General features: G+C 35.8%; 1 protein-coding gene across 3 annotated transcripts; it reads right to left on the bottom strand.

Annotated features, from left to right (window-relative positions):
• Positions 1–637: 637 nt before the first annotated feature.
• On the bottom strand, positions 638–20463 carry LOC132184509 (tubulin-folding cofactor D). Of its 3 annotated transcripts, XM_059598175.1 has the most exons (18): positions 19749–20463; positions 18148–18695; positions 17677–17779; positions 15450–15626; positions 12854–13048; positions 11941–12057; positions 11722–11826; positions 9955–10125; positions 9625–9840; positions 7951–8149; positions 6215–6420; positions 5905–6129; positions 5249–5809; positions 4896–5165; positions 3408–3452; positions 2044–2229; positions 996–1311; positions 638–907 (listed from the first exon to the last, which is right to left on the bottom strand). In XM_059598175.1, the coding sequence occupies exons 1-17, from the start codon at positions 19944–19946 to the stop codon at positions 1024–1026; spliced, it is 3810 nt and encodes a 1269-aa protein (XP_059454158.1). In that variant the 5' UTR covers positions 19947–20463; the 3' UTR covers positions 638–907; positions 996–1023. The 3 variants fall into 3 exon arrangements, with proteins under 3 accessions (XP_059454158.1, XP_059454148.1, XP_059454167.1); XM_059598165.1 differs by lacking the exon at positions 638–907 and having other exon boundaries at positions 930–1311; XM_059598184.1 differs by lacking the exon at positions 638–907 and having other exon boundaries at positions 930–1311; positions 12854–13045.
• Between the last annotated feature and the right edge of the window lie 258 nt (positions 20464–20721).

The raw sequence follows: 20721 nt of genomic DNA, 5'->3' as shown, positions 1-20721 counted from the left end.
AAATACAAGTAACAGGAAACTCATATAAGTTGTACTTGAGATCTAATCGGCTATATATATATAATCTCCATGTACATGCAGATGGTATTTGGGCATGTGAAATACTCCTAAAATATCAAACTCATGTAAAAATCCTTCATAGATAAGTAAGCTTCAATAAAGAAACCATTATTTTTTTAGAAAAAAAAAAAAAAAAAATAGTTATTGTTGTTATTTCCCTTGGGCTTTTTAGTGCCTATATATATCTTGAATACAATTTCTATCGGTTTCTATACTTTTAGCAAAAATTGTTGTGGTTTACTTTAGCTGTTCACTCCAATTTTTATTTTTTATTTTATTTTAATAGCAAAAATTGTTGTGGTTTACTTTCAGTTAACAGTAACTCATGCAATGATGTACACGAAAATGATTTTAAAATTATAGGGCGTGCATCTCCATTAAAAATTTTAGATCTTAATTTAAAGGTAAATACTATTTTATTTTCAGCAGTTAATCTTCTATCCATCCATTGTTTAAATAATCGTTGGATTGAAAAACCCAACTATGAGTCATTCAAATCTAATAGTTGATTTGAAAACGACCAACGTATAAGTCACATCCAATCCAATAATTGATTTGAAACCAAGGCTCAATTCTAGGATTTATCATATAAAAGTACTACACCCCCTACAACAAAACAGTTTGTACGGACATGTTACATATAATTTACTTTGTTTTATGGGCTCCCTTCATATAGCTTACTTTTTTAGAGGTCAGTAGGTAATGATCTCCATTTTTAAAACCACGTGAAAATCCGCAGTTACAGGTGAGAAGTCTAGGTTAAGGTTAAGGAATACCTCTTGAATTTCACTCTGCCCACAGATAAATGCTCTCAAGAGATACATAAATACAACTTTACCAAAAATTCCTAAAAATAAAAAATACACGCATCAACCGGGGCAACAAAAAAAAAAAAACAGAAAAGAAAAGAAAAGAAAAAGAGGTCGAAAATTTACCATATAAATAAGACATTCAATTAAATAATCAAAACCCAGATGACCCAACCAAAGAGGAATACGAAGCATTTTCATCAGCAGCAGGAGTTTTCCTCCGGCCACCCTTGTTTGAAACATCATTAGTCTTGTGAAGTAGTCCTGTTTCCAGACCGGCCAATTTGTACAATTCTAATCTTTGTTGCTTTACCACCTCTATATCACCTTCCCAGCAAGTTTCAGAAATAATTTCAACTGCTTTCTCCATACTGTCCTCCGGCACAAGGTTCTCATTTTGCAGGAGGACAAGGTAAACTTGTTCCGCAGAAGCTTTCCGTATCTGGGGTAATAATAATAAGAGTATAAGAAAAAAAAAAATTTGGAGCAGAACCGATAATAAGAAAGGGTCCATAATCATGCATACTATTCTTCATAGCTTATGTTTGAGTTGCTTTAAAGATACTATCCCCTAGAGAGAGCAGGAGTAAAAGAATAATAAAAGCAAGGAACTCCCATAAAAGAAGCAATGAAATTATATTCTAGACGCAGATATTTCAATTTTGATGGTTCTCAAAAGGTTGTTGGGAATGCGAGTGGCAATTCATAATGATAGGGGACAGCCTATTGTAGCAAGTAATAAAGGTTGTGGAGGAAATTTCTCTGCAAGTTTAAGAAAATGACTTCAAGATAAGGACTAATTCATGCCAATAATCAACATACATGTAAGCTAAGCGTACACGCTCTTATTGCCAGGGCTAACATCCACTGAAAATTGCTAACTTAATTTAGGATTGTTGTAAAATCTTGCATAATATTAATGGGGATATTGAGATAAATCATCTTTTTGGAGAAGCTAATTAAGTAGCAAACAATGGCTTCTATGGGCTAAATTCTTTCTGATACTCGTATTTGGATTTCAAACTTTCCCATTATTCTTTATAGGATCACGTATGAAGATATCTCTGGTAGAGCCTGTGAGAAATTTTGTTCCTTCTAATTATCCCAACAAAAGAAAAAGGTCGGTATTTGGATTTATAAGTGAAAACTAATAAAAGCTTGTGACCCTACAAACCTTAGGATAGCGATGGCCAAGGAAAGTGAGAAGATGAGAGAAGGCCTGAGAGTTGATGGGATCCAAAACTGAAGCAATATATCCAAGTATTGCAATGCCGGCATATAACTTAGAGAAGTCCTTAGACCCCTTCAATTCGATTGCGAGGGATGCCAGAACACCAGCGCAGAAGATTGGAGTATGAGCCTGGAAAATGATATTGAGAGCAGGTCAACTTAAAAATGTGTTCAGACCAAAGATTTATAGCAAATGGCATATAACCAAAACACAAAGGAACTACAGTCATGCTTTTAATGGTTTGTATAATAACAGATTATTTAAGTAAACAAAAGCATTTCTGCAGAGTTAAGATAAAGGGATGATGGGATGATTAGAGTCATCATCCAGGAACCTCTAAGCAGTTCACATTTGTAAAATTCCATGTATAGTTTTTGTTAGACAAGCCTAATTTATCCCAACCTAGAAGAGAGAACAAACAGATATAAAACTTTTAACAAATATCACACTGGCTATTAGGTGCTGTTCAATAGATGCCCCTCTCCATCAGATGGATGTGGCCAAACTGCACGAACGACCATAATGCTTGTTGCTAAGTATGTAAATCGTTGTCAAGAACTGGGGCTAGCAAAGTGAGCTCTTTCAAATTAATGCATTGCTCCTGATTGATTTCACCTGGAACATAGACCACCCCATGCAGAAAGAAAATAGGCACTGGAATGCCACTTACCCATATTTCTTTAGGACAAGGTGGGCCCATGTAGATTGGTTCATAAGAATGTCATTAGGTGATTTGGAGCTGAGACTCTTTGTCTTTCCACTTGATGGAAGTTGACACATAGAACCAACTTCCAAATTGCATAAGTTTTCAATTCAACACTTCTAAAGATATGCTTAAAATAACTGACCAATGTAAGGGCACAAGACAATGAACTCTTTGTTGCATTGGTTTCTTGATGTATAATGGTCACCGCCCACAAAACTTCATATCTTTCTTGATAAGTATTTTATTCTCATTATAAAGCGCAGAGGGGAAAACTTCATATCTTTTTAGTTTCAGGTGATTGCTTTTAGTTTTGCTTTATAAGAGGAAAGCGAAAAGAAATACAAAGAAATTGTAGGGTCTCTGAACTTAGTGTTCTGGTTTTGCAGCATGTTTTGGATTGTGTAATGCAGATTGCAGTTTATAGGTTACTGGCAATTGTGGTAATCCAGATGGTTATAAATATGCTCTGGAACAGTTGGTGTTACATAATATCAATAATTATGACGTAATTTCAGCTGCGATGCAATTAGATGAAAGAAAATGAGATAATAAAAACATTGATAAATTGGGTGAGGCAACTAAAAAAGAAAAGTCAACTAACCTCCATATTTAAGAATATCTTTTTGCTGAAAAGAATCTCGATGGTCTGAAATAAAGAAGAATTTCATTTAAGGAAAGCTTCAAAAAACAAGGATATAAAGCACAGTAGTATAGGAAGGACATTGTTCTTAAAAAGAAAATACATAGACATAGACATAGACTGGTACACATGCATATACATAAGCAAGTAGAGCGCAGAAACATGCAACAGAAATGTAAAAACCTAGGAAGTCCATCAGCCTATAATATATAGCAGTATAAAACAACTAAATAAAATATATGCAAAGAAAATTATTATATCATTTACATTAATGTAGTATAAGAAGTATGCACAAAATATGCAAACAGTCTTATCATTGCCAAGTTTCACTAAAGGAAAGCTTCAGTTACACACTTGAACTAAATCTTTCCGAAACAAGATGTTTCTAGTAGGATTAAGAAGATTAATCATCACAAGGAACTAATTAAACGAAAAGTATTGACAACTACTGTCTTGTAGAGTATGGTACAGTTTCTAAGGAAATAGGCAACCTTGACAGTTGATTATCCTAGTGCTCATATTTACTCTTTTTGTTTTTTCTTATTATCATAGTTATTTCTTAATAAAAAAAAAAAAACATTTTAGTAATCCAACTTGCTTCAATTTATTGTTAAACAACTTTCTTTATGACTTCTCTGTTACTAACTTTAGCAAATAAAAATGAATGCTGATATTGGGAACTTTGCAGCCATAATCAGATGGTGATGATACAGACATGCTTTGCATTATACAGAATGTAAGATGAACTATGCACAAATGGAACCAGAGAGACTACAAAAACTGCAAGCAACATGCATAAAAATGGTGTAGTTTTTTTATAAAGAAAAAATCAATGAGGCTTACAGCACCATGGCATGCATATCTGATTACAGCTCATGATTTTTGATTCAAATCTTAAGAGAAATGGGGAAGACTTAAGCCTCGGATGAAGGGAACCAATCAAGGCAACAACCATTAAGCAGGTTTGCTTTTCTTGAGATGTAAGCCACGCTTCATTTTCTCCTTATACACTTTCTCAATGAGAACATAGAGCCTATTTCAAATTCTTAACAAATTAAAAATAGGTTCTCTGTAGATGCCTCTTGCTCTCAAGGTATAAAATAAATTATACTCTAGCGCTCTTCCCACTTGGTTTTCTAGTCTCCCAATCTAAGATTCCATCCTCCGGTAAATAGTTCTGGTTCTCACCATATGAGACGAAGATATAATCACTCTACTGCAGGAAATGACTGGGTTAAAAAATCAGGAAATGAGATCATCTACTATTCAGTTATTTATGTATTTTGCACTCTCTGATCAGAACAAGCCATATCACAATACACAACGTGTTGGTATCTTAATTGTACAGCAAAAGTCATAAAGGAAAAGAGCGCTCCATTCTTATCTCTATTTTTGCAGTGAAGCAGTAAATAGTCATGTTTCCTACCAAGAGCTTCTCAGTGATTTTACCTTCAGAGTGGGTATAATCACTCTATCACATCTTTTGTACTGTTGAAAAATCCACAGGATGTCATTAGATAGCATAAACTCTCTGGACCTTTCCGCATTGAGGTCTTCAGTTCCAACTGCTTGAAGAAACTCTAACAATGCTGAGATTGATGCCTTCCTCAGTGAATCTTGCAAACCACCAGTAGAGGTAACTAACCCAGATAGGACAGGTCTACTATAACAATCAAATTGAAGTAACTCTACAAAACGTGGATATGAGAAAGCAGGTACCTACAAGCAAAGAGTCCCTTCCGTCAAAGAACTCAAATTACTTATTAAGTCAACTGTACAAGAAATGACCTATATATACTTACACCCCATTGTAAACCTGCACCTTTAGGAACAAGTTTTTCTAGCTTTTCCCTGTAAGGTATATATGGAATATTAACCATTTTGTTGTACAAAATCCTTTGAAGAACCTTTGCAGCTGCTTCTCTTAGTTTGTCCATCTTCTCTACAGCTTGCTTACAAATTCCTCCAACCAAGATGGAAGCAAGATTTGCATCAAAAAGTGAGTCCATCTGGCTATTTTTAACCATGAGAGCATTTGGAAGCTCTCGTACAGACTCAATTTCATCTGATCTTCCAGTAGAACCAGTGGAATCCCTCTTACAAAGGATATATGTACATCTCTCCAGGCCATCCATAGCAGCATCACGAACCCAAGAACCCACATCACCTCTGTTATCAACAGAATAGTCGTCTAGAGCTTTAAATAAACTCATCATCACTTCATTTTTTATCAGAAGAAACAGAGACATGTCCGTAGACTGGATATTTGAATCTTCCCCAGCCTGAGTTAACGTCTCACAGACAGATATGAGTCCTTTGACAGCATTTACCCGTGCTTCAGCATCTCTGTCTTCTGGGTTGTCCTGTACATAAAAAATAAGTAGGTTATGTGACTCATTCATTAGTTCTATAAAAGTGGAAAAATTTCAATGACAAATGCAACATCTAGTAGATTTACCTCAATAGCACAAGAGCTACAAAGCTTCAAAAGCACATCCCTCCACCTATTAGCCAAAAGATCATATGGCAAAACACCAAGAGCCAATGCAGAGCCTCTTCTTATAGCAACATTCGGATCAGTCAGCATTTGCAGGTACTTTGACATTATATCACTAGTACCTCCAGTCTCGGCGGCAACCATATATGCTTGAAAAAAGTGTTTGAGAGCATTGATAGCAGCATTCTGCACATCATATTTTTGTTCAGGTGTTGCAGAGAAATAACATCAGCTGACGAGCAAGATAATCCCACACCAAGAGACTAACTACCTGTATCTGAGAATTAGGATGTCTCAGATTTTCATTCAGAGTATCAAGCAAACTTCGTTTTATCTTTCCTGTTAATGACAAATGAGATATAGAGATGCATTCAATAAACCGGGAAACAGCTGAACGCATTATCTCTCCACCCTTTCCACGATAAAGCCGTGCTTTCTCAATACCAGGAACTATACCAGCAACAAGCTGCTGTTTATCTGTTGTAAAAGAGAAATTGGACAAAATGATAACATGTTTCTGCATTCATAAGATGAGAAAAAAAAAAATAGGAGCTAATCACCTTTATTCATAAGCTAGGATACGGCATATTTACCAACTAATGAAAACAGCTGACAAGATACTACCAAATTGAGATTTTATAAGCTCTTCCTTGATCAGCACACTTATGCTATCACCAAGATACCTGGATGAGGTGGCTCTGACTCATGTCAGCCTGGAGGGGCCCTACCTCAACCTCCTTTAAAATTTAATCCTCAATCATTGTCCATTTGTGGTTGCAGGCAAGAGGAGAGATAATATTTATGATCCTTAGAGTTCATTCATATGAATAACGCTCGCTTTGATGCGTAATCATACACATGGTGTATCATCAAAAAACGATAGACTGAACACAAATTAACATACGAATATATGCGATACTTCCAAAGAATTATCTTGTCCTTAATCTACCATACTTTTAATGCTACACTATTCTGCTAGATCTGCATGTTGAATTCTCCCATGTTATTATACCTTTTCTTATAATTCTTATCAAATACCATGTTAACCAACATGCCCATTGATCTTCCAACTTGCAGCTCCCACACACTAGTCTCTAAAAGAAATAATTTTATAATAATACATGAACAGGCAAATCTAAAACATGTCCAATTATACAGACGGAAGCCTTGACATATTATACACATCCTAGTTCAAGTAGTATGCAATAGGTCTTGCTTTATGTATATATGAGAATTTATGCACAGTTCCAATAATAGACAAAGTGCTTATAAAATATTACTGAAACTGTATATTCAAGCATTGCATCAGTCTGAGATCCATTGGTAATTGATATTTAAGAAGCCCCATGAAAGCTGTCATGCCATCACTTTCTACAGGATTCAATGCCATACATTTCCTCCGAGCTTCAGATTGTGGATCTTCTTACGAAGTCCCACACCCATTCTGTTTTCCAACCCAAACTTAAGGACACAAAGGAAAAAAAATTTATCACCTGGCAGTACAAATTCCATTCTTAAAGAAGCAAGCATGACAATATGGACTAAGTGAAGACCCTTAAAGAAAATCCTTTTAGCATATAAGAGACTAATAACTCTAAAAGGACCATAAATATAACAATTTTTTAATACTCCCGTGTTGGAATAGAAGTATTACAAATGACACACATTCAAATAAAACAAACACACACCCTAAAATACTCTTTAGATGGACCAAAAAAGATCAGCTCAAATATGCAAGAAAGGAGTTCAAAATTGAAAAAAAAAAAAATATATATATATATATATATATATATATATATATAGAGAGAGAGAGAGAGAGAGAGAGAGAGAGAGAGGAAGTTATATAGATAAATTTTTCTCTCTTCGAAAACTTTCATCAATTATGGGACAGCCAAAAAAGGAAAGCACATCATCCATTATCAGACACAGTGAGTATTACAAACAAGTTTTACTTAAATTCTGATTTGGATCGACTAACATAAATTTGAAGAAGGTAAGAGTACCAACCAGAGGAAAGAACACAATCACATTGATGTAGAGCTAAAACAAGTTCACCAGCTGCCAAGGTCGCACCATGGCGCATGCACAAATCAGATGAGAGAGTACAAGGAATTAACTTTTCCACTACAGAGCTTGCAAAATGTTCAGGATCATATTTGACAAGAGCAGAAAGGGCCTCCGCAGCAAGTTCTCTCAAACCTTTATCCTAATCAAATCAACCATGAGTAAGAAATGTATTTTATATCCCAACAAAATTAGAACAATGATGATAACTATATATATTACTATAATACCATATGCCAACAAATCCTTCCATGCCATGTGTTACTCATGGTAAATTTTGAATTTCGTAAGAAATAACAACTATGAAATTTCCAACCAAAACAAGAAAGGAAAAAAAAAAAAAAAAAAAAAAGTTCAATAGAAAAGGAATGAGGAATAAGGTATCCAGTCTTCTGGTCCCTGCAGAAAGTTAAAAAAAAAAAAAAAAAAGAAAAAAAAAAAAGAAAGGTATCACGTTCTTCCTACCGGAAAGGGAGAATTAGGAAAAAGAAAGGAGTATGAAAAAGTTTATTTGTTATGGAATATGCCTGCCTGAAATAAAATCCACAATGGACATGTATAAACGTGATTTTCAAGGAACTTAACGTTGTTTGGGAAGGGCAACATCAAAATAATTACCAATGGCCATCGAATGTTGCATTAAAACCAGTGTGAATTTGCACAAGTTAATGAAGGCAACCCTGCGCAACCTTGACCCCTCCCCGAGAGTCAGAAATTAGTAACATGTCTCACATGTTTAAAATTAACACGTAGCACTCAGGATCTCCTTTCCAGACAGACGTATTACATGACTTTTGAGCATAACAGAAAAAAAAATAATAATAAAAAGCATCAAGCAAAACATTGCAGACTATATTAAAGACAATGAGCGATATGACAACATAATTTTAACTAGTCACTCTTCACAAGTCCTTAAAGCGAAAATGTATACAAACTCCATAGGAAAGTTAAATTTTCAACAGAAGTACAATGATAATTATTTTGCATGGTAATCATGAAAAAATATTATTTTAGCTAGTTAATCTTTAGAAGTCCTTAAAAGGTAAAAAAAAAGTTTACAAACTCCAAGAAAAGATTCAATTTTCAAAAAAGGTCAAACAACAATTATTTTTGCATAGTAACACATGTATGAAACCATTTCAATAAGGTAGCAAATACAAATCTGAGAAAAATAGGAAGGAAAAAAAAAGACAATCATCATATTCATCATTTAAAGCGAACTGTGCAAAACATAAAAACCCAAGCTCTCTCACCTTCCCCCCAAACATCACAATCAAAAATGAAATACTAGTTCAAACAAACTTGCTAATAACAACTAATAACTTTACAGGCCACTTTCAAATAGTCTTCATTCAGCAAATTAATCCCAAATTTAGTGTGGTTCAGATAAAATTGGGGACATAAAATGAGTATATAGTATTTTATAATCCAGATTTTCTTGTGAAACTTTTGGCTGCTGAAAATTCATTTTAGAGAAAACAAACTTGAATTGATTTGCCAGTGTGTTAAAAGGCTGGAAAAAAGACAAACCAAGTCATATTCCATAAAGTTATATTAATATGCTTTCTCAAATAACAAAGTTCAAAGACATGAAAAGAAGATTAAGTTAGAGTATACCCAGTGACAGATCTTGTAATTCAGCAGTTCATCCACAAACGGATAAAGATACCCCCCATATTGAGCAATACAAACAGCAACATGAAGGTAAGAGTTTGCTCGTGAAGAAAGTGAAAAGTAATCTGCAGTGTTCACTATATCAATGCCATGCGGGTAATTCCCTTGTCTTCCAACATTCTCCTGGAAAGCCGCTGCAGCTGCTCTTCTACAGTTAACCTAAGCATCAGATATTAAACGCTTTAGCAATGATGATATCAGAAAATGAAACCATTTCACAAGGACAATTAAATTACAAAACAAAACAAAAAGGTAATAGCAAAACATCAACACCTCACGGTCATAGCAAGCCACGGTTAGAAGGTGTGGAGCAAGCTGTTCTAATATGTTTCTCATATCTGTGTGAAAATATGCACGACCAAAGGCCCAACAAACGTAGGCAGCAGCATCACGCACATGAGATCCAACACTATGCGGACCTCTTCGAATATCATAATGCAGTGCCTGCAAAATGGATTTATTGATCAGTGTTGATGTTGCAATGCAGGGATCTTTGCTCCAAAGTTTTTATCTCTCTTATTCTCAAGTCTTTAGAAGAAGAAATAATGTCCAATAAATATAAAGATGAATGACAAACAAACAAAAAAACAAAATTTTACTACCACATCAACTTCATCCATTTAGGTAAGAATTTTTTTAGGGAAAAAATGAAAAGGAAAAGAAAAAAGAGCAATCATTGATACAATAATAAGGACTGGAACTAAAATCCATAAATGACAAGGCTAGAGAATGGAATACAATAAAGGCAATTTGAATCTAATACTATTAGTTAAAAAAACGCTTCAAAATATTCTAATGACATACAAACAGTATAACTTTATTTTGATAGAACATAATATTGCATTTATTGGATATTTTTCTTTACTAGTTTTACAATAAAACTCATTTTCTCAATTTACCAACAAAATTATAATTAGCAATAAACACTTTTTTGTGGTCCTCTGGGTTTCATTGTATCTGCGCCCAATACAAAAAGAGAGATATTTTTGGATCCATGATTTCTTTTTTTATAGTATAAGTAGGATTATATTTTAAGTTTGTATGCTAACAAAAACCTTTATGGGTTGAGCAAGTTGACACCCATAACATTGCACTCATTTGGTTATAAAAGTTTTTATTAGTTTATGACCAAACTGGAATGTAATTGACATGTTCTATTTATTTCTAAATTTTATTGACTTTGCTATTATTGCCTATTAATTCTTTTATTAAAACTTACTTAATAAACATTTAATATTGATACAAGCATAGACTTCAATTTTGTCTTGATTAATGATAAATAAGATAGGAACAACAAAAGGAATGTCAGAATTTTTGTTTAAAAGAAAGAAAACATTCTCAAGGCCAAGGGAAAGTGGATTCCCTCTGAATCCACCTCTCTATAAGAGAATCCACATTCCTAGCAAAAGACAATTGGGAGGGAATCCACATTCCCTTAGGTATCTGAATTTTCTCTACTTAAGTGCAACCAAATGAGGTAATCTTTTAGGATTCTTGGGAATCCTAAAAGATTACCCCATCCAAATGCCCAGTTAATATATCAAACATAGATGAGGAAATAAGAAGTGGAAGTCGTAATTTTAGGGAACTAACTAAAAGAACATCCTATATTTAGGAAAAAGTTTTACAACAAGAATCAAAGAGAGAATTCTAGTATAAAATGACAAAACAAGAACTTCATATTCATTGGTTCTAGTTTTATATATGTATAGGTACCACATTCCTAGCAAAAGACAATTGGGAGGGAATCCACATTCCCTTAGGTATCTGAATTTTCTCTACTTAAGTGCAACCAAATGAGGTAATCTTTTAGGATTCTTGGGAACCCTCAAAGATTACCCCATCCAAATGCCCAGTTAATATATCAAACATAGATGAGGAAATAAGAAGTGGAAGTCGTAATTTTAGGGAACTAACTAAAAGAACATCCTATATTTAGGAAAAAGTTTTACAACAAGAATCAAAGAGAGAATTCTAGTATAAAATGACAAAACAAGAACTTCAAATTCATTGGTTCTAGTTTTATATATGTATAGGTACCTTCACCACAACAGGTACAACTTTGGGAAGACTGATAGGTAAGAGCAATCCTCTACGTGCCAGTTCAGCCAATGCTAAGCAACCCCCATGCCATGATCCATCACCCTAGAAATTTATAACATGTCATCACAACTCTACACCTCAAAATTAGTACACTATTAAATAGCTTTCATTCTCACAGGAAACAAGATGCAAAAGAGAGCAACTGCAATATTATACCTCGCCTGGTGAAAACAGCTCCAAGACAGATGATAGGACCTCTTCTGAAAGGGCAGAAGTGAGATGTGAGGTTACGCGGCCTATACCTTTTGCAGCAGACCAACGCACAACAGTGTCCTGCATTACCATACCAACAATGCCAACATCAATCAGTAGTATAAATGATGAAATTGGTGAATCATACAAAAACTAGTAGTGCACTTAGAGAGGTTTTGGTGGTGGTGGCTACTGGGGTGGTGGTGGTGGAGGACTTAAATGAAAATGGGGAGAGAAAGGTATATTCCTTTGTTTTGGATGTTTAATTGAGGAGGAAGGAATCGCATGGGCAACATATACACCAGGACTTAAATGAAAATGGGGAGTGAAAGATATATTCCTTTGTTTTGGATGTTTAATTGAGGAGGAAGGAATTGCATGGACAACATATACACCAGGACTTAAATGAAAATGGGGAGAGAAAGATATATTCCTTTGTTTTGGATGTTTAATTGAGAATGAACCCCCCACCCCCATGTTTGCTAGGGGAATGAAAGCTTCTTTTTGATCTAAAAAGCCATCTTCAACTAACAAAGAGGAAAGGGAAAATTTATATTTATAAAAACATTTAATTTAAAAAGCTTAAAGAAAAAACAAGCCCATATAAATTAAGTCAATAGTTTTTTTTTTTACAAAAAAAAAAGAAGCCCAAAATGCAAAGCGGATGTCACAGGCGGTTACTACAAAAAGGCCCACCCATGTGCAGTTATGGGCGGATTTCTGTCCACCTTGAACGGGTGGGCAGTTACTAAAATCCGCCCTCCGCAAAGTGCACATGCGGAATAAGAGCATTATCCACCCATATAGTTCAGTTTACACCCCAACTAAATTTACATGATAATCAAGTTTACAAAAGATTCTCACCCTTCATACATACCGTATCTTTCAACCCAGAGAGCAACATTTCAATTATCTCTTCTACGATTTCTGGAACATCCATATCTTCATCTTGCATGCTATATGAGCTTTGTTCTGAGTTGGAGTTGTCTATATTCAGATCATGACTGCATTGATCAGTTTTTTTGGATGCAGGCAAAGAAATAGTCTCTCCAAGTGAACTAGTTCTGCCCTGCTTTGATGGTTCAAGGGAACAAAAAGCCAGTTGAGTAGCACATTATTTGGAAGCCTACAACAATTTAAGTAATAAACTACAACCTTCCATAAGGGCATCGCAGATAAGCCTACCATCAAATTGACTTCAATGTTATTGATATTGCCATCAATATAAGTAGCATAAAATTGGCAGGAAAAAAAAGACATATAAGGAAGAAGAATATAGCAGCACAGAAAGAAACAGATTTAATTCAACTATTTTACCCAAGAAACTAAAATAAATAAAAACAAGACGTGACTCTGTAAGATTTTTCAAAACTGGGAGGAAAAAAAAAACTCAAATTGAATTGAAGACAACTCTAGCTTCATAATAATATTTTCGACAAACAACTTGCTGTCAATCATATAACAAGAATTGTGAACTTGTGGTCATTTTACTTATCACAAAAAAAATCATATAACAAGAATTAGACCCTCTTCTTTGTACATCCTCCAAAATTTTAAAAGGGAAAATTGCTAAATTGGTCCTTGGGGTTTGACCTTGTATCAAATAAATATTTGGGGGTTTCAAATTAGTCTTATAAATCCTTGTAGTATGCCTTTGGATCAACATAATCCTTTCTTACAAATTCTGGCCATTTTTCCAACAGAGGCCTAGTGAAATTACAATCTTACCCTCAGTGAAAAAATCTTTTAAAAAATTATTACAAAAATTAAATTTTCATTAGGAGATGGCCAGTCAACCCCAACGGCCAATGGGTGGTAGGGCACCCCCTCTAGCCAACCATGGACCTTTAGGGGTGGTTCTACTACCCCCGGACCCGGTAAGCCCATGGCCAGCCATAGTTGGTGTCCAACCACCCCCAAAGGCGACTCTTAACCAATATTTTTTTCTCTTTTTTATTTTTTTATTTGAGGGAAAATTGTAGTCTCATAAGGGCTTTGTTAAAAAAAATGGCTGGAACTTGTACAAAGGGATCATTTTTATACAAAGGCATACACAAATGGAGTCACCAAGGTGGCCTTGGGCATGCCTGTTAAAGGGTTAGATTAGATTGTATTGGATATAAAATATCCTATCGTGCATTTGGAACACATTTAAATTATAATAAATTATTAAAAAAAATTATTGTATTAGTTGGCGGCAAACCTTAGTAATTGGTGTTGGAAATGATAAATTAACAACGAGAGATTATTGGGCATTGACTATCAAGCAAAACTTAATTAGGCAGCAATTGACCACATATAGCAAACTAAAGCAGCCGGTGATTGGCCGCCGATGCCAAAATCAAGTGGCTCACAACAATCTTGAGACTGTCAACAATGACCTTAAAGTGACTGTCAGCAATGACCTTAAGAAGTGACCAATCACAGTTGTTAGGCTAACTGACAAGGAACACATATTATCCCCACTAGCTACGTATAACAACACCACCTCCCTTGTGGTATTGTTGTACGCGCCATACACAGGATTAAAAAAACCAAATGAATGTTGATATCCAATTCAAATGTTCATATCAAATATTTGACAAGGTTTTTTGTTCTTTTTTTTTTTTTTTTCTCATTAAAGGGGTTTTCTCTTGTTCACTTCTTGTGTACTAGGGTTGCGCCTCTCTGCACTTTTAATGAAATGTATTACTCAAAAAAAAAATAATAATAATTGACGTGGAGAATTTTGCTACATTCAACCTCTATCTCTATGGGGCGATGGCTAACAGGGAAAGAAAAGAAACACAGGCATCCTGGGAACTTCACACAAGCATGCTGGAACTTTGTACAAAACCAGAACCCCTCACATAAGATGTGTTCATACAACGCACCACATTATGAACACAACTGGTACTACACTAGTAAGTATCTAAATTACATCCAGGATAACAAACATCTCAATGGTTCTGCTCTGTAAAGGTTGGTATTGCATAATATGACCAAGGCGTTAGAATTGAAATTTTAATATAGCAATAAAATTCAAGTGAGAACCACAGTGGATGCTGCCAGAACATGCAGCCAGAAATACAATGATCGTAAAACAATGGATTCAAGTAAATTCATTTCAACACTATTAAAAGGTAGGTTAATCCTCTTACACCAAACTGTCCACACAAGGCAAAGTGGAATTGTGCCTTAAATCACACCACTCTCATGATGATTAAACCTCCCTTTTTAGCCTGCCAACACCTCAAGCACCATTCTAGGCATCACCTAATGTACCCCAAACAATGATAAACATCATAGCAACCCTTATTAAAAGAGTTATAAACTCTAACTGCAAACAAAATACCAATCAGAGACAAATGCAGCAAACTTGAACGAGTGGAGGGCAAGCATACAAGATATCAATATCTTAAAATGTTGATATGTGAAATGTATACCATGGAAAGGTTTAGAATGAGAATATTAAAAATTTCAGGATGACTGACCACATAGCGCCAGGAAGGAGACCGGTGTGGGAGGCAAGTAAGCCCAATTCGTTGAGTTAACTTCACCACATATTTGCGAAGTAAAGGACTCTGAGCTGCGGCACTGGACTTGATCAATACTGAGATGTTATTCCAAACCATTGGAATCACATCAAGCAAGAGTTTTCGATCACCAGCCTGTATATGATGAATGGCACGTAAGAGATGAAGCACTTAAGAAGGTCATAGTTAATATAAATGTGGATATAACAAACAGACAAAAAACATGCTTGGGTGACAAGACTTATGGCATCCATAAAACATACACCTCGATCTCTCTCTCTTTTTTCTTTTTTCTTTTTTCAACCCCTATTCTAAGATGAAAAGGAGCCGGAGCCCCCGGGGTGGGAGAGGGGTGGGGGTGTGATATTCTATGTTGGAGTGGAAGGGAAATGTAAATAGAAAAAGGTTACAAAGGAGAAATCTAAAAACAATCTCTCTGCCAAGATTAAATGATTGAAGAAAAGCTACAGTACATCCCGAATGAAAATAAGTATCAAACAGGCTTATTATGCATCACTATTGTTTCTTGATAACTAGAAAAGAAATGAATTGTGTGTTGCCAACTTAAAGAGAGAATAATCATCACATTCAACAGATTTTGTTAGCAAAACATTCAACTGCGAAGCATAACCTCTTGCCATGCATCATTCCCAACTCCAATTCATACACATCAGTGATTTCTTATCCCGAATTATTTAGTATTGCACGTTGTAAGGATGTGTGGGCAACGGATCATATGCAGTTCCATAATGGAAATATTCATTGGAATATATTCTTTACAAGTTCAATGCATGATTGGAAGGTGGAAGTGGTCTCTTCCTTCTTTGAGTTGTTGTATTCTTAAAGGGTAAGGTAAGGGGGTGAGGATAGAATTTGTTGGATCCCTTCCAAAAGGAAAAATTGTCATGGGTTATCCATTCTTGTAAGTTCCCCTTTTCCTTGGAAGAGTATTTGGAAAGTTATGCTCATTCGAGAGTGGCGTTCTTTGTATGGATGGCAGCTTTAGGAAAATATTGACTTTGGATAACTTAAGAAAAAAGGAATGTGATTGTGGTGAATTGGTGTTGTATGTGCAAGAAAAGTGGGAAATCTACTGATCACCTCCTTCTTCATTGTGAGATTGCAAAAGAATTATGGAGTTCACTTTTCAATTTGTTTGGTGTTGTTTGGGTTATGCCTAGAAGGGTGACAAAAATGTTGATGAGTTGGAGAGGCGTAATGGGAAACCGTAATGCTCCGGAAGTGTGAAGGTTGGTTCATTTGTATTTAATGTGGTGTATTTGAAGAGAATGGAATGCAAGGAGCTTTGAACACCAAGAAACTGTGATGTTAAAGCTGAAAAAGATGTTCCAATGCCTTTAAACATGGATAGCAATGTTCAATAGTTTGCTTGTTTCTAATATTTTAAGCTTTTGGATTTATGTTCCTCTTTTTCTCCATATTAGGGGTTTCTCTTGTATACTTCATGTGTACTAGGATTGCGCCCCTATGCACTTTAATTGAATTGAATTACTTATCCGAAAAAGAAAAAGAAACGACCCAAGATGAAAACATTAAGTCAATAGGGGAAAAAGGTAGGAAGAGAAAATGTATTCTTGCAATCCTAAGTATCAAACCAGCACATAACCACAAGTCAGAGTTCACCAAGGAATCCTGTTTACAGTTTTTGTCAATTCCAGCTAAGAGTGTCTCCATTGAATTTCAGACATCCAGGCCAAGGAACCACATGTTATGTCATCCATGTTGAAGAAGACCAGCCTAATTGCACAAATCAACTGCTGAAATTATCAACAGAGCATTCATGCCTCAAATGATTTAAAAATCTATTTAGGAGAATCAATTGCAATAGTGTAATCCTTCCATTCTTTATGATAGTGACTTTCTAGTTTAAATTTAATATTTCAGACTTAGAGCAAATGGTTCTTCAGCCATAATCTTTTTGAAAATGTATAACGAGAAACCACTATGAATAATTCATGCCACAAATGATTTAAAAATCTATTTAGGAGAAACAATTGCAATAGTGTAATCCTTCCATTCTTTATGATAGTGACTTTCTAGTTTAAATTTAATATTTCAGACTTAGAGCAAATGGTTCTTCAGCCATAATCTTTTTGAAAATGTATAACGAGAAACCACTATGAATAATGCTTTGGCATGGAATAGTACAGAATCAAAAGCAAACCTTGAAAATCGAAGCCAAAGCTTCAACAGCACCAAGTAAACGGAAGTGATTCAAGACATCATCAGTAACAGAAGATAGGACTTCATGAGTCCATTCAACGAAGCTGAAGAAGTTAAAAAAGAAATAGGTAAGCTCAAGCAGAAAAGTTAAATGAAATCATGAACCAAAATATGTAAAAAGGTACACTCCGGCATTCTAGCTGAAACCAAAAATCTACACGGAGCAAAAAGTTTACAACATACACAATCCAAACCAACCATGCACAAAATGGTTGGTTTGGCTTGTGTCTAGAATAATATCAGAAATGGGCTGCCATTAAATTAGCATTAGAAAAACCATTATTGAAAAACCTCTAAGAATAAAGAAATTAATCAGCATTACTGAGCTTGATTTTTATCGAAAATGCCAAATGATTCACTATAGAAGACACACAACATGAGAACAAGTTGATCAGTGCATTGTGACAGCTACCTGATAAAGGCCTTTGGCATATCTGGCCGTGTAAGAAGCCTAGAGAGCAGTAATCCAGCTATAGTGCGCATAGGGCCTGCATTCGATAGGTAATCCTTAGAAAAACCGATTATCCTCAGTACGAGAGGGGCCAGCTCAAGGTCATCCAGATTGCTGTTGTTGGCAATACTAGTATCAATGGTAGAGATATCAAATGGAACCAAAACGAGTATGGAAAGCCACAAAAGTATTACACATTTAGCCTCCATCTCTCCTGTACTTTCCTGCCGTAATGACGTCAATGAATTCATATTGTGGCACTTCTCCAATAGAGATACAGCTAGTTCTAAATCAGACACTTGATGTGGGAAGAACTTGATGACAGCCTTGTATCCACAAACTGTGACAAGAGAATATATAATGATGCATATAGGCTTGATTACTTCAAGAATTTCATCTGAAGCTACACCTAGTTCAATTATTTTAGAACGAATAATGAACATCAGAGGGCAAACTATGCTCTCCAGGTAAGGCTCTAGTAGTTGACCCTGTTGCTGATACTTATCCATCTGCAAACGATTGAGAAATATTTCAACATGGAAAGCAAAACGTTCCTTGGAAAACTAACTATGTGTTGCATAACATATATAAGGTCCCAAACCAAGTAATCACGCATAGATATTTCAGGAGAAAAAAAAAAATCTCAATTACATTACGTTAAATACCTAAAAATCTGTAACTGGTCAAGGTGTCCGACATATCATTTGCTGTTTAACTAACTACACATATTGTAATAGCGAACCATGTTCACTCTTCAAGGTGGGAAGGAAAACTCTCATTATATAGAATGCACTTTTCACACAAGGCTTATGATTTAGGATCAAGAGCCAAAAACAAAACAAAAAAATGCCAAAGCGAACCCACCAGCAGGAATTGAGACAGTGCAGAAGTATGTCAGCAGTGGCAAACCTTTCAATTAAAGCTACAACAGCAGAGGTGTAACATTACGAAATCAAGGTACATAATAGAATTACAACCCAAAAATGCAGATTCATTCATACTCTGCAGTTCTGACTACAAATTCCAATGCTACTAAAACGAATCAATAAAATACTATCTCCATCACAATCAAATGTTTTACTTTCCTTTCTGAGATGCCCAAAATATAAATCAACTTTCTAAAAGTAAAAGTTTTTATTTCGACAAATACAGATTCTTATTCAAATTCGTGCCGAGCAAAGGACATTTGAGAAAGATCATTATATGTTTACATTTTTTACGGAAACATATAATGAAGTGTGTATCAAAAATGTAAACATAAAATGATATGTTTACATTTGTACTAATAATCGCATCATTTCAACCAAATTCATCTACTTTGGATCAAAATAAGTACTCCACAAAAATGCAACCAGCTCATCTTGAAAATAACCAAAATATAAAGCCATGATAAGCAAAACCCAATTCACATTACAATCACTGGAAATAGGGTAAGCACTCAAATTGAGTCGAATCACAAAATCTGAATCCCCAAAATGCAACATAGCTAATCCATTACAACACATACATATATAATACAAGATAGGGTGAGAGAGAGAGAGAGAGAGAGAGAGAGAGAGTACGATAGATCGGATGGTGTGGACAGTGGAGGGGTCGGAGACAAGGCCATTGGAGACGATGTCGTCTAGGAGGGACTTGACGAGCTTCCACTCTAGGAGGAAGTACTTCTGGAGGACAAGCTCCTTGGAATCGTGCTCGTCGTCTTCTACGTCGTACACTACCATTCCCAAATCCGATTTGTCTTCAGCCGTGACCGCCATTCGTTACAGCTAGAGAGAGTATAAACGGATCGTCGTCTGGAGACTGGAAAAGAGTAAGCTTGTCTGAGTGAGAACGATGGCGCTTCTTTCTCAATTCCCGCCTGTGTGATCTCGGTAAAGATCCATCGACTCGGGTAGGGGTGTACACGGGTCGGGTCCGTTTTGATCTTTTTTATCCGACCCGCACTCCTCGGGTATTAAATTGGTACCCAAGACCCGGCTTCATTGGATAATACCCGCCGGGTCTCGGGCTTTGATGAGTGGGGCGGATACTTCGGATTTGTGCCGGTCGGGTCTTCTTCTTCTCCGTCGTCTCTCTCTGCCCCTCACTCTGATCTCCCCTCTCTCTCTGCCGCTGCTGTGTCTCTTCTCTCCCTCTTTCTTCTACTTCCTTTTCTTTCTCTTATGGGTTTTTTTCTCTCGTCCTGCGTGCTGCCGCTGCTGCATCTCTTCTTCCTCTTCTTCTTCTCCTTCTTGCGTCTCTCCCCCTCTCTTCTCTCCCTTTTTCTTGCGTCTCTCCTCTTCTCTCAAATCCTATACTGTGATGGCACGAGATGGATGGTTTTATGGTTTTTTTTTTTTTTGGGTTTGAGGGGCGGGTACCCGATAATTTTAAAATATCTTACCCAAAACCCGCGGACCCGCACAGGTAGTTAAAATTTCTACCTTTGCAGGGCGGGGCGGGCGGTTCGGATTGGGCGGGTTTGAGCGGATTTTGCCCACCCCTCGGGCATTCTCTAAATTATTTAGGATTTATTAAACAATTATTTTTTAA

This window comes from Corylus avellana, chromosome ca1 (assembly GCF_901000735.1).
Source record: "Corylus avellana chromosome ca1, CavTom2PMs-1.0".
NCBI classification, from domain to species: Eukaryota; Viridiplantae; Streptophyta; class Magnoliopsida; order Fagales; family Betulaceae; genus Corylus; species Corylus avellana.
This window is presented reverse-complemented; position numbering and strand designations above follow the sequence as displayed.

Bases quoted from the DNA above. Each gene is read 5' to 3' on its own strand.
- LOC132184509 (XM_059598175.1), bottom strand. From the start codon at position 19,946: ATGGCGGTCACGGCTGAAGACAAATCGGATTTGGGAATGGTAGTGTAC. The intron at 12,058-12,853 runs GTATGTATGAAG...ATGGTAATGCAG, and splicing joins TCTCTGGGTTGAAAGATACG to GACACTGTTGTGCGTTGGTC. The intron at 10,126-11,721 runs GTACCTATACAT...TCCATTTTGCAG, and splicing joins TTGTACCTGTTGTGGTGAAG to GCACTGCATTATGATATTCG.